The 12,961-nt window shown below is 43.4% G+C and overlaps 1 protein-coding gene across 12 annotated transcripts in view; it reads right to left on the bottom strand.

Moving 5' to 3' along the window:
- Positions 1–12,961, bottom strand: part of OFD1 (OFD1 centriole and centriolar satellite protein) — a 63,906-nt gene that overhangs the window by 48,460 nt on the left and 2,485 nt on the right. For all 12 annotated transcript variants that reach the window (XR_015949518.1, XR_015949519.1, XR_004692681.3 and 9 more), the window contains exons 2-8: positions 12,378–12,479; positions 11,913–12,113; positions 10,310–10,378; positions 9,697–9,727; positions 5,177–5,281; positions 3,276–3,412; positions 2,527–2,700 (exon numbers count right to left, since the gene is read on the bottom strand). Coding sequence is in view for 3 of the 12 variants with exons in the window: in XM_035116827.3 (XP_034972718.3) it covers positions 2,527–2,700; positions 3,276–3,412; positions 5,177–5,281; positions 9,697–9,727; positions 10,310–10,378; positions 11,913–12,113; positions 12,378–12,473 (813 nt within the window). In the remaining 9 variants the exon portion in view is untranslated. The remainder of the gene's footprint in view (positions 1–2,526; positions 2,701–3,275; positions 3,413–5,176; positions 5,282–9,696; positions 9,728–10,309; positions 10,379–11,912; positions 12,114–12,377; positions 12,480–12,961) is intronic.

Below are 12,961 nucleotides of genomic sequence, written 5' to 3'. Positions count from 1 at the left end.
CGACGCGCGCAAAGCATCTTGGGGAGGTGAGCGTTAGTAGAATGCACGCGTTGCCTCTTTGCAAAACAGTAGTATTTGTAAAGCGCCACCTAACGGCATACAGCAGAACTACTGCCTCATCTAATTCTAGTTTTGCGCTAGAGTCTGAGATTTGGAGGGCTGTATACACAACTAGCACTCTATTGTTAACTGGTTGCTGGGACTTGCCTGCACTTCGTTATTCAGTTTGCTGATAAAACTAGTTACTACTAGAAGACTTAGCAGTAGTAGTTGTTGTTGTTGTTTAGTCGTGTCCGACTCTTCGTGACCCCATGGACCAGAGCACGCCAGGAATTCCTGTCTTCCACTGTCTCCCGCAGTTTGGTCAAACTCATGTTCATAGCTTCAGGAACACTGTCTAACCATCTCATCCTCTGTCGTCCCCTTCTCCTAGTGCCCTCAATCTTTCCCAACATCTGGGTCGTTTCCAGGGAGTCTTCTCTTCTCAAGAGGTGGCCAAAATATTGGAGCCTCAGCTTCAGGATCTGTCCTTCCAGTGAGCACTCAGGGCTTATTTCCTTCAGAATGGATAGGTTTGATCTTCTTGCAGTCCATGGGACTCTCAAGAGTCTCCTCCAGCACCATAATTCAAAAGCATCAATTATTCAGCGATCAGCCTTCTTTATGGTACAGCTCTCACTTCCATACATCACCACTGGGAAAACCATAGCTTTAACTATACGGACCTTTGTCGGCAAGGTGATGTCTCTGCTTTTTAAGATGCTGTCTAGGTTTGTCCTTGCTTTTCTCCCAAGAAGCAGGCGTCTTTTAATTTCGTGACTGCTGTCACCATCTGCAGTGATCAAGGAGCCCAAGAAAGTAAAATCTCTCACTGCCTCCATTTCTTCCCCTTCTATTTGCCAGGAGGTGATGGGACCAGTGGCCATGATCTTGGTTTTTTCAATGTTGAGCTTCAGACCATATTTTGCGCTCTCCTCTTTCACCCTCATTAAAAGGTTCTTTAATTCCTCCTCACTTTCTGCCATCAAGGTTGTGTCATCTGCATATCTGAGGTTGTTAATATTTCTTCCGGCAATCTTAATTCCGGCTTGGCATTCATCTAGTCCAGCCTTTCGCATGATGAATTCTGCATATAAGTTAAATAAGCAGGGAGACAATATACAGCCTTATTGTACTCCTTTCCCAATTTTGAACCAATCAGTTGTTCCATATCCAGTTCTAACTGTAGCTTCTTGTCCCACATAGATTTCTCATGAGACAGATGAGGTGATCAGGCACTCCCATTTCTTTAAGAACTTGCCATAGTTTGCTGTGGTCGACACAGTCAAAGGCTTTTGCATAGTCAATGAAGCAGAAGTAGACATTTTTCTGGAACTCTCTAGCTTTCTCCATAATCCAGCGCATGTTTGCTATTTGGACTCTGGTTCCTCTGCCCCTTCGAAATCCAGCTTGCACTTCTGGGAGTTCTCAGTCCACATACTGCCTAAGCCTGCCTTGTAGAATTTTAAGCATAACCTTGCTAGCGTGTGAAATGAGCGCAATTGTGCAGTAGTTGGAGCATTCTTTGGCACTGCCCTTCTTTGGGATTGGGATGTAGACTGATCTTCTCCAATCCTCTGGCCATTGCTGAGTTTTCCAAACTTGCTGGCATATTGGGTGTAGCACCTTAACAGCATCATCTTTTAAAATTTTAAATAGTTCAGCTGGAATATCATCACTTCCACTGGCCTTGTTATTAGCAGTGCTTTCTAAGGCCCATTTGACTTCACTCTCCAAGATGTCTGGCTCAAGGTAGCAGTAGTTACAACTAGGTAAATCAGGGACGCGGGTGGTGCTGTGATCTAAACCACAGAGCCTAGGGCTTGCCGATCAGAAGGTCGGTGGTTCGAATCCCCGCGACGGGGTGAGCTCCTGTTGTTCAGTCCCAGCTCCTGCCAACCTAGCAGTTCAAAAGCACATCAAAGTGCAAGTAGATAAATAGGTACCACTCATGTGGGAAGGTAAACGGTGTTTCCGTGCACTGCTCTGGTTTGCCAGAAATGGCTTAGTCATGCTGGCCACATGACCCGGAAGCTGTCTGTGGACAAATGGCGGCTCCCTCGGCCTATAGAGCGAGATGAGCGTGCAACCCGAGAGTCGTCTACGACTGGACCTAATGGTCAGGGGTACATTTACCTTTACAACAGGTATCTTATGAGTTATGGGAAGAGTTCCAGGATTATTTTTTAAGTGGCTAGCAGTGCAAAGGGAATAAGACACAAATATTAGTGCATGGAAGATGCATTTCCACTTTTTCAAATACAGCATCCCACACAATTACTTATGCAGTGCATTTTAATAGCAGGTGGTCACATTTTTCAGCACAAATTGCAGATTAGGAACAAACCACAATGGAAGATATACAGAAGTAACTTGCAAGCAAACTACATACAGTCACTCTCAATACATTTCCCAATATGGCTCTTGATATTGGATAAAACTTCCCAACTCCTCCATTCTATTTAGTTCAAGTTTTTCAAATATTACCTCTTGCTGCTTCTGAAGCCTCTCAATAGCATTTCTTTCTCGAGAGCTCAGAGCCTCTGACTTGGCTCTGTGAACTTTTTCAAATTCTCTACGAAGCTCTGAAATCTCTTTCTGGGATTGTGCTCTCTCGTCCATCTTAATTTTGGCTATTTCAACCTCTTTGAAGTGTCGCAACTGTGGCATTCAAAATAAAATTATAAGTGGCAACTGTCGCATCAAAAGAGTAGATCACAGCTAGATGGCTAATTCTTGTGACTAGCAAATCCCTCCTGTGCAAGAATGTGATAAAGCACCATGGTAAATCCACTGCTCTACAACTAATCAGATCTCCCAATTTTCCTTTTCCTAAAAGCAGTTGTTGGGTGAACAGGCATTTACAGCAAGCACTGCTGCATGCAAGGGGAAAGGATTAAGCCACATTATAGCCCTGATCCAAGTCGCTTACTATAGTTTTTAAAGACAAAGTGATCTAATCACAGATCTGTTTAATGTAAGTTTGGCCGTTAAGTGAGCAAGCAACTGAGACAGAGCATTTAGTTGATCCTGCAACTAATCCATATGATTACTCCTACTAATCATAATGTAAACAGCAATGTCTTGCTCAATAAATGTTTTTGCTTTTCCTTCATGTATTTTGTGTACTCTAAGAAAAAGTAAATTGTTGTACTGACGCAAGCATCAAAATGCAAATTTTCATGTGTCTATAAGACTGACAAAACATCATTGCCTCTCCTCCCATTTCCCTTCACCTTCTGAGACATTTCCTCTTGAAGCTGCTGTTCTACTTCTTTTCTATATTCAACAAGTTTTACTTCAAACGACCCAGATTTGTGGCACTGAGGATACATGTCTGCAAACTGTTCATCAATCAGTTGAAGTTTCTCAGCTATGAAAAAATATATAAAAGGCATTGTTCCATTATATGTGATCATACTGAACAAAAGAAATTTACATTGTTGACATTTTTATAGGGGCCAACTCTCCTACTTCATTTTATTATACTATGATGCCAATGATGATTTATATTTATTGGTTGCTTCACTCATGGGAATGACTCAAAGTAACATACAAACATAATAAAAAATACTAAAACCAGTTACAATAAACAACAACAATAACTCTCCCCATCCCAAATCACACATCTATAGAAATAAGAGACATGTCTTACAGATCGTGCCCCTCCAAAAAGAGCCCACAAATACTTTTTAAAATCTTCAAATTAATGACCTAAAGCTTAGGTTAAAAGGAAGTCTTTGCCTGGTGCTTAACAGATAAATATAGCACCAGACAAAAGTCCTTTTAGAGAGCATTCCACAAGCAGGAAGTAACCACTGAAAAGTGGCAGAGGGCACTCAACGGTGATTGTCAACAGCCTGCACCATTCACATATTACACAAATTAGCCAGGGCCGCAAAAGAAGCACGAGTCATACGAGTCGGAAAATCCCCAAGAGCTACCTGGAATCCATCAGCCTCCAAGGGCAGGCCAACCAAATAGGTCCCCTGTCTCTGCTGAGGAGGAAAGGCTCTGTCTGAAAGCATAAAGCTAAGACTAACCTCTACTAAAAAGAGCGCCAAGGAATAAATGAAAGAGAGAAAACAATATAGAAATAAATCAGATATCTTGCAGCCTGAAACTATGCTCCAGCTTAAATAGATGACACTGTACTCCAGACTACATCTGTATCCCATCCTAACTTCCATTCTATGAATAGATTGCTTGGGCTACCCTAGTATTGTATTTGTGTTCCATCTGTTCATCTGAAATATGTTTTCTGTCCTATGCAGTGTCTTGGAGTACAGTGGTACCTCGGGTTACAGATGCTTCAGGTTACAGACTCCGCTAACCCAGAAATAGTACCTCGGGTTAAGAACTTTGCTTCAGAATGAGAACAGAAATGCCATGACAGCAGCGCAGCAGCAACAGGAGGCCCCATTAGCTAAAGTGGTACCTCAGGTTAAGAACAGTTTCAGGTTAAGAACGGACCTCCAGAACGAATTAAGTTCTTAACCCGAGGTACCACTGTAAGTGATGATAAATGATATTCTGCAATGGCTAAAATGGAAAATAACCTATTTCCCACGACCACAGAGAGAATGCCTGGGCTGCAGTTGCAAGAAGTAGAAGAGGATGATGTGACTGGTGTATGCATTAGTATACTTTTTAACCCTGCAATATTTTTTTTGGGGGGGGGGGAATCTGCTATTTTTGTTCTACACTTGTGCAGCTGGCTAGGTGTCGCAAATTCATTGGACCAGTGTAGTACATACCAATGTAATCACATACCTATCTTTCCAGAGGACTCTCTGTAGAGAAGACACCATTTTTAACGTTTCTGTTTTATCTCAAAGCACCCTATTGTGTTGAAATGCGAACCCATAATCCTGTTTTGATCCACATTTAGAAATTGCAACATATAAATATGTGCAGCTCCTTCTTAGCTAAAAGCTTTCCTAACTTTTTGGAAAGATTGTATGCTTTTCAAAAGTAGCAAGTTGCACATATACAGTATTCCAGTTAGTAAAGCGTTATGTCAGAAGCAGTATGAAAGCAAGGCTACAGAACAGATGCTACAGTATTCTCTTTCTTAAGGCTAAGAAAGTCTGAGGATAAAGTCTGAGGATAAAGCAATTGCGGTAACTCCACTTACCAAGAGATTCTTTACCAGGTGTGGGACTGGTCTGAGTTTCTGTGCTACAGATCTGCTTATGCAGGCTATGGTCTATCAGTTCAGTTAATATCTGTACAAGAAAGCCTTAAGAGATACACCATTAATCACACATCTCTTCTCCAACAAATGACAAGTTTCAAACTCAAGGAATAAGTATTATTTTGCAACAGTAAAAGAATACCAATGAATGGAAGTTGAACAATTCTAAAGAAAAAAAGCTGCCCCTCTTATTTTTAAAATTTCTTCAAAAAGAGCCTATGGTAGCAAATAATACATAAAAATATATTTTTAAAAACATCTGAAACATTCCAAAACAGGTAAAACATTTTAAACATATAACAGGTATATATGGTTGCCAACACCCATATTATGGGGAAGTTGTTTGAGAGTGTGCTTGCAGGCTAGTTCCAGGTACAGTGGTGCCTCGCTAGACAAATGCCCTATAAGATGAATTTTTCGCTTAACGAATAGGTTTTGCGATCGGAGGTTGCCTCGCAAGACGACGAGGTTTTCTATGGCCACTGCTTCGGCTTGCGAAGCGTGGCCATAAAAACCTCCTATCACAAAACCTAGCGAAAGGGGCATTTGTCTAGACTCTAGCAAAAGGGGAACCAGCTGTAGCAAGGGAAGAAGGCGAAGGAAGATCAGCTGAGAGGCACTGCCGGTTGTCGCGAGCAGTGAGGTCTTCCCCCTGCCGCCTGTCCGATCCAGGCGGGAGGCGGCGAGGAGAAGAGCTTCTCCCCGCCGCCTCTCGCCGCGCACAGCCGGCATGGGGCGCAGCTTCGGAGACCTCCGAAGCTGCGTCCCATGCCGGGGAAGGCAGGCGGGAGGCGGCGGTGAGAAGAGCTTCTCCCGCCGCCGCTTCTCGCTGCACACAGCTGGCATGGGGCGCAGCTTTGGAGAAGGCAGGCGGGAGGCGGCGGCGAGGAGAAGAGCTTCTCCCGCCGCCGCCTCTCACCGCGCACAGCCGGCATGGGGCGCAGCTTCGGAGACCTCCGAAGCTGCGCCCCATGCCGGGGAAGGCAGGCGAGGCGGCGGCCAGGAGAAGAGAGATTCTCCCCGCCGCCTCGCACATAGCCGGCATCGGACGGGGCTTCGGAGACCTTCTCCGAAACCCTGTCGCATGCCGCCGCCAGGCCCCCAGAGCCCATAGGAACGCATTGATTAAGTTTCAATGCATTCCTATGGGAAACATGGACTCGCTAGACGAAAAATTGTTCCACGAATTGACCCGTGGAACGAATTAAATTCGTCTAGCAAGACACCACTGTACTCCTGGAGAAAGCAGATTATCTAGACCCATTTCAGTCTGGGTATGAGACTCCATTGGTCTTGATCACCCTGGATGCTCTTTATCAGCAGAGAGATAGGGGTGTACTCTACCACTCAGCTGCTTTTGATACTATCAACAATGCTTTCCTGCTTTGTGAGTTGGGAGCAGGGGACACTCTTATGCAGTGTTACCACTATTTGTGGGGCTGGTTCCACAGATAGCATTAGGTAACAGTTTGTTAGCAGTTATGAAAGGAACCATCTTGTCCCCACTACTATCCAACATCTATATAAAGCTGTTGGGAATGGTCATTAAGGGAGTGCTTCTTATTTCTCTGAATCAGGAGCTGTGCAGATTCAGAATCAGTAACTGAGAGTAGTGGTAGACTAGATGAGGGCCAATAAACAGAAACACAGCAAGATGGAGGCCTTGTGAGTAGGTGGTCCCCAGGTCCAGGAATTAGGCAATTTGCCTGGTCTGGATAAGGCTGCACTTGCTCTGAAGGAGCTGGTCCATAATCCATCATTAACAGTGGAGGCTCATGTGGCTCCAAGGGAAATGAAACAGCCATTCAGAGAAACAGTCTTGCTGCAGTGACCCAGGCACTGGTAACCTCAATACTCTATTAATGCAATGTGTTCTACATGGGGCTGCCATAATATTGGTCTAGAAGTGGTGCAGAATGAAGCAGTTACGTAGGTTACTAGCTGATATGCGTGGGTGCAGACATCTAACACCATTTTTAAAGGAACTGCCCTGGCTGATAATTTGCTACTGCACCAAGTTTTGGATATTAACCTATAAGGCCCTGAACAATTTGGGACCAGGTTATCAAAGTGAACATCTTCACCTGCACAAATCTGCCCATTCCCTAGCATCACCTACACAGGCCCTCATGGATAAGCCACATCCACTTGGATTATCCAGGAAGAGGGCCTTCCCTGGCTGTGTCCACTCTCCCAAACTGTCATCCCTAGAAATAAGGCATGCGCCAACAATGAGGCAACTCCAGCACATACTGAAAACCTTTTTGTTTAGCACGGTTTGCAATGGCTATTTGTATTATATTTTATGATATTGCTGTACACAGGCTTCAGGTGGCCACAAAATGTGCAGTGTTTTGTTTTTCTGTTTAAATATTTATGTATGCTATCCAAAGTTGCTGTTTAAACTCCTGTTCCAAACGGCAGCTTGCCTCTTCAGCAGCAGGATCTGCTTATGTGAAAATGTCAAAGAAACCACTGGTCAATTATTTTAATGTCAAATGTTTCCATCTGTTTCCAACTGCTGTATTTTTATTATTAACATTAAAAAATTAAACTACCCTGGAGGTTTTGAGTTAAATCCAGTTTTGAGTTAACTGTTATTTAAACAATTAAATTGTTTAAACACGTGTGCATAATTTTAAACACACACAGTATCTTTGGACTGTGGCCTACAATCTGAACTTACTTACCGTGTTTCCCCTTTTTTAATACGTACTCATAAAGTAAGCCAGGGCAGCAATTTTAAGCATTTGAGAAATATAAGACATACCCCGAAAATAAGACATACCCCCCTGCCTGCCAGCTCGGGGCCTGGAACCAGCTGCTGCAGTGTGGAACGCTCAGCAGCGGCTGGCAAAGCAAGGAAGCAGAGCGCGGAGATACGTATTAGCTGTAGCGCGGAAATGAGCTGTTCCTGGCTCAGCTGTAGCGCGCGCCTAGCTAAGTCAGCCGTGAGGAGGGAAAATGGCGTTTAAAAACGCCGTTTGAAGTGATTTCAGCCTGCCACCCCGCCGCCCAGAACCGGCTGCTGCAGCGCAGAGCGCTCAGCAGCGCCCGGGTGGAGCGCCCAGCAGCGCAGACGGGAGCGTCCACCGGCGCGGACGGAGTGCTCAGCAGCGCCAGGCGCTGCAAAGCTCCGCACTCACCCCATCCGCCCGACGGGAAAGCGAAGTGGGGAAGAGAAAAAACCGAAGCGGCTCTTTTTCTCTTCCCCACTCCCCCCCCCCGTCGGGCAGATGAAGCGAGTGCAGAGCTTTGCAGAGCGTGCGTCTCCCGCTCGGGCGCTCGCCTCTCCAAGCAAAGTGGGGAAGAGAAAAAGAGCCGCTTCGGTTTTTTCTCTTTTTCTCTTCCCCACTTCGCTTTCCCGTCGGGCGGATGGGGTGAGTGCGGAGCTTTGCAGAGCGCGCGCCTCCCGCTCGGGCTCTCGCCTCTCCAAGCGAAGTGGGGAAGAGAAAAATCAAGTGTGGAAGATCCTCTGTTAATGGTAGAAAATGGGTGGATTTCTTGCCTTTTCCAGTCCTAGAATGCTATGCTTAATATTAATTATGCAAAGCAGTAATATGTATGCAATCATGTGTATGCAAATACCTTTAATTAACATAACTTGCTCAATTGGCATATTTTCTTCTTAACCAAATATTTGAGTATTAGGAGAATTTACAGTTCTTTTGGCAGAGGGTGGTGGAATGGCTGGATGAAATGCATGCATGGGTGGTAATAGGAGAACAAAGATGAAGGGCACAAAGGTGGACCAGGAGGCTAGGAAGAGCCACCCAACCTTACTGCCCTAAGAAGTGTAGCCTTCTGGAGATAAGTGCTCCAATGCAGAAATTTATTGTGGGTGCAGGCTCTCCCATGGGTTAGCATGTTCTCTTGAGCGCATTGATCTTTTCTCTCTACTGAAATTAGTGGAGCATCCTATGCTTATTCGAGTTCTCTGTGTGCATCACATCTCCAGGCTGTGGCTCAGTTGCAAAGCATCTGCTTTGCATGCAGAAGGTCCCAGGTACAATCCCCAGAATCTCCAGGTAGGACTGGGAGAGACTTCCCACCTGAAATCCTGCAGAAGAGCCACTGCCAATCAGTGTAAACAACACTGAGCTAGATTGACAATCGTCTGACTAGGTCTAAGGCAGCTTCTTATGGTCTGGATGGGTATTTTTGGATATTCTCTATAAGAACTAGACACACGTTTTAGAAAAAAGCTAAATTATGCACCTGATGCCATACATACTTCTGTCCATGCATAACTGATGATGGTGATGATGGAGTCATATTTATAGTGGATCACAAACTGGATGTGCCAGAAAGTGTCATGTGTGATTGCACTACTAGAACACCAAGCCTTAAGACATCCCCTGAAAATAAGACACCGTGTGTTTTTTTGAGGAAAAAAAGTTATAAGACGGTGTCTTAAAAAAGGGGAAACACGGTAGAATATATGTACATTATAGCTGTACCTTTTGTATTCTCTTTTTCTGAAGCTGAAATCTGGAAAAACAAAAAAATAATTTAGTCAATTTATACATGAGCTCCAGCTGAAGAGCTGCAAAGTAACTCTGAAGCCCTGCCACTCCCACTGGCCAGGAAAAAAGCTATGGGGCATATCCTTCCCCCTTTTTTGCTGTGTGAATTCCAGGCAGGTGCACCAGAGGAGTCTGAAGATCAGGCAGCATCCCACAGTGCTCCCTTTGTGGCTTTTCTGCAGGCTTCTGCCAGTGGGAGAACCACTAATACCATGTTTCTCCAAAAATAAGACACTGTCTTATATTTATTTTTCCTCAAAAAAAAAAAAAACACCACGGTGGCTTATTTTCAGGGGATGTCTTTTTTTAAAATTAAGTATGGTACAGTTTAACCTACAAGGTTAAACTGCCTATCACTATGGCTTATTTTTGGGGTATGGCTTATTTTCGGAGAAAACGGTTTCGCACTACACAGAGTGCAGTAGGGCCTTCACAGCAGTGCAGCAAAGGGTCTCCACCACCTTATCCTAACCATCTTCCACAGCACAGGTGGAGGATTTTGATTGCTTAACAAAAAATAAGATTGCCAGAAAGAAGATTATTTTACCAGCGCTTTGTAAATATCAGTCTTTGGATTGATCCTCATCAGCTGTAGTAAATCTTGCATGGTGAGTGCCTTTATAAGGAGATAAAGAAACCAGATAACTCTCAATTATACATTTATTTGACAATCCATATTGTCAAAACAAAAAGTTAAACAACTAGGCCAACAAAATCAAAATGAGAATGATTGGGATGTCACATATGCCTTCACTATTTGTATCAAGGCCAATTATTGCATGCCATCATACACACTTTTGCAGTCAAACACATAGGCACTCAGTAGTTAACACATTTTCACAATGATTCTCATTGAGTCTTACAATCACTCACACTCTTGCATACACAAACACAGTTGTTCACACATACACAATGTCTCACCTTCAGAGACTCAGAAACAGTCATTCAGTCATGCATGCACAAAGTCAGACTGCTTCTAAGCCGGATGATCAAACTATAAGTGCAGTAACTGCAATCAGCAGCTTTCATTCTGAAGTTGTTTCTTCTCTGTACTTTAGATGTTTTATAGGACCATTTGACTTTCAGTAGGCACTGAAAAGAAGACCCTACATCAGGCACCCCCAAACTCGGCCCTCCAGATCTTTTGGGACTACAACTCCCATCATCCCTAGCTAACAGGACCAGTGGTCAGGGATGATGGGAATTGTAGTCCCAAAACATCTGGAGGGCTGAGTTGGGGGGGGGGGTGCCTGCCCTACACAGATGAACCTGATCCTGCTGTACATACCCATGATGTGTTCTTCCTGAGATTTCCAAGACTAATTAAAGGTCTGATCCTGGCAGAAACAGATCCTTCTGCCTCTTGCTGCTAGAGAAGTCAACAGGCTTTCCAACACCCACCTTTGGACCATTTGTAGTTACATATAAAATGTACACACACACACACACAGATACTATTATGCTTCTGGGATGGTGGTGTTATAAATTGTTTGAGGATTCTAGGGGTCAATGTGTGCATGGCCTGGTGGGTGTGGGTGGGTGTGTTCCCACACACACACACACACACACACACACTTTGCACATATTATTCATTTTTATTTGTTATTATAGAGCACTGGCATTCAGTAAGATAGTTGGGATTCGCTACTGGGCCACACTTACTTACTTAGTAAAAAATGACAAATTCATTCTTGGACTAAAGATGGTCTAGATAGGTCAGCGTTTCTCAACCGCTGTTCCGCGGCACACTCCGTGAGACGCTGGCTGGTGTGCCGCGACGTGCGGCGACGAGAAGGGTTATTTGCATTGTCACCCGTCGGAAAGCAATATTTCTCCTCCTCTTTCCCAAAGCTCAGTGCAAACGAGCCTGGCGGCCGCCAATACACAACTGACCCGCCGGAAAGCAATATTTGGCAAGTGTTTCTTACAGTCATAATTATAATATAGGGCGGCACAGAGTTAATTTTTTTAACTTTTTAATGGTGGTGTGCCTCGTGATTTTTTTTCACGGAACAAGTGTGCCGTGGCCCAAAAAAGGTTGAGAAACACTGAGATAGGTTGATAGACAATGTAATAACTGCACTGGATAAACAGAACTTCATTTATGTACTGAGCATAATTTCCCACATCCTTCAAAAGAAGGTACTTACCTTATCCTTTTCTAATCCACTTTCTGGATAGAAGACAGACAGTGAATATTCATAGCCACATCTACGCAGGTGATCTGCCACCAGACTGTTAGAAGCACCAATTAACAATGAACTGCATTCACTAGAAACAGCTTGTGGCTGAATTTTTCCACTTAAAATGGGATTCATTAGATCATGTATGAGCTGGTTTCGAAGCTGTGTCTGGCACAAAGAAAAATGTATATTATTGTTATCTGGGATTTCTAGAAGAAAAAGTGAAAAAGAAACATTAAATAAATTGAAAAAAGTTGAAGACTTTGATATGTTAAGTGTACTGAAACCTTGTGTTACACTGGTGTGTATACTGTAATGCTTTACACATTAAACAGTCAAGCAATAAATCAAGAGAAAATCTGGCAGCAATATTTCTTTCAATATATCTTCATGGCTTATATACATACACCTTTGCTTAATTATATCAAATACCTTAAGTGCATCCAAAACACCTCGCTTCTTAAATGTCTGATATAGTCTTCTCCGGAGTTCATCTTGTGACAGAGCCTTAAATTCATCTGAAGACATTAGGATCTGAAAATGTGAGAAAACAATATTGCAATTTTTGCAGACAACCAAATATACAAGCCATGGTAACAGAAATGTTGCCAGCTTTTCAATAACTGCATATCAAAACCTCAAATTTCAAAATTTTAAACTCATAAGTGATTCTTAGCAGCATGCATCAAATCAGCATGTTTATTTGAGTTGCAAATGCAGGGCTATCAATTAGTGAAGTGTAGCTTACATTTACCATCAACAAACATCGTGGCACTTACAAAAACAGTATTCAACAAAGGAAGTAAACAGACATGATTAGTTATATACCTAAGCCACTCTCCTATGTTCTTCTGTTGCCAGCTGTTCTATTCAAAGCACTGAAACTACAATGGCAAAGAACTGGAGACTTGTCAATTTTTTAAAATGCAGGTCTCAAAATTACATCCCAATGGGATAGAAATTTTAAAATGGGTTTGCAAGAAGACTGACTAGGGATTGAGGCAGTGTAAAGGGTA

The sequence above is a fragment of the Zootoca vivipara genome, chromosome 4, assembly GCF_965207765.1.
Source record: "Zootoca vivipara chromosome 4, rZooViv2.hap1.1, whole genome shotgun sequence".
Lineage (NCBI taxonomy): Eukaryota > Metazoa > Chordata > Lepidosauria > Squamata > Lacertidae > Zootoca > Zootoca vivipara.
Note: the sequence above shows the minus strand (reverse complement) of the source record. Positions and strands in the feature narration are given on the sequence as shown.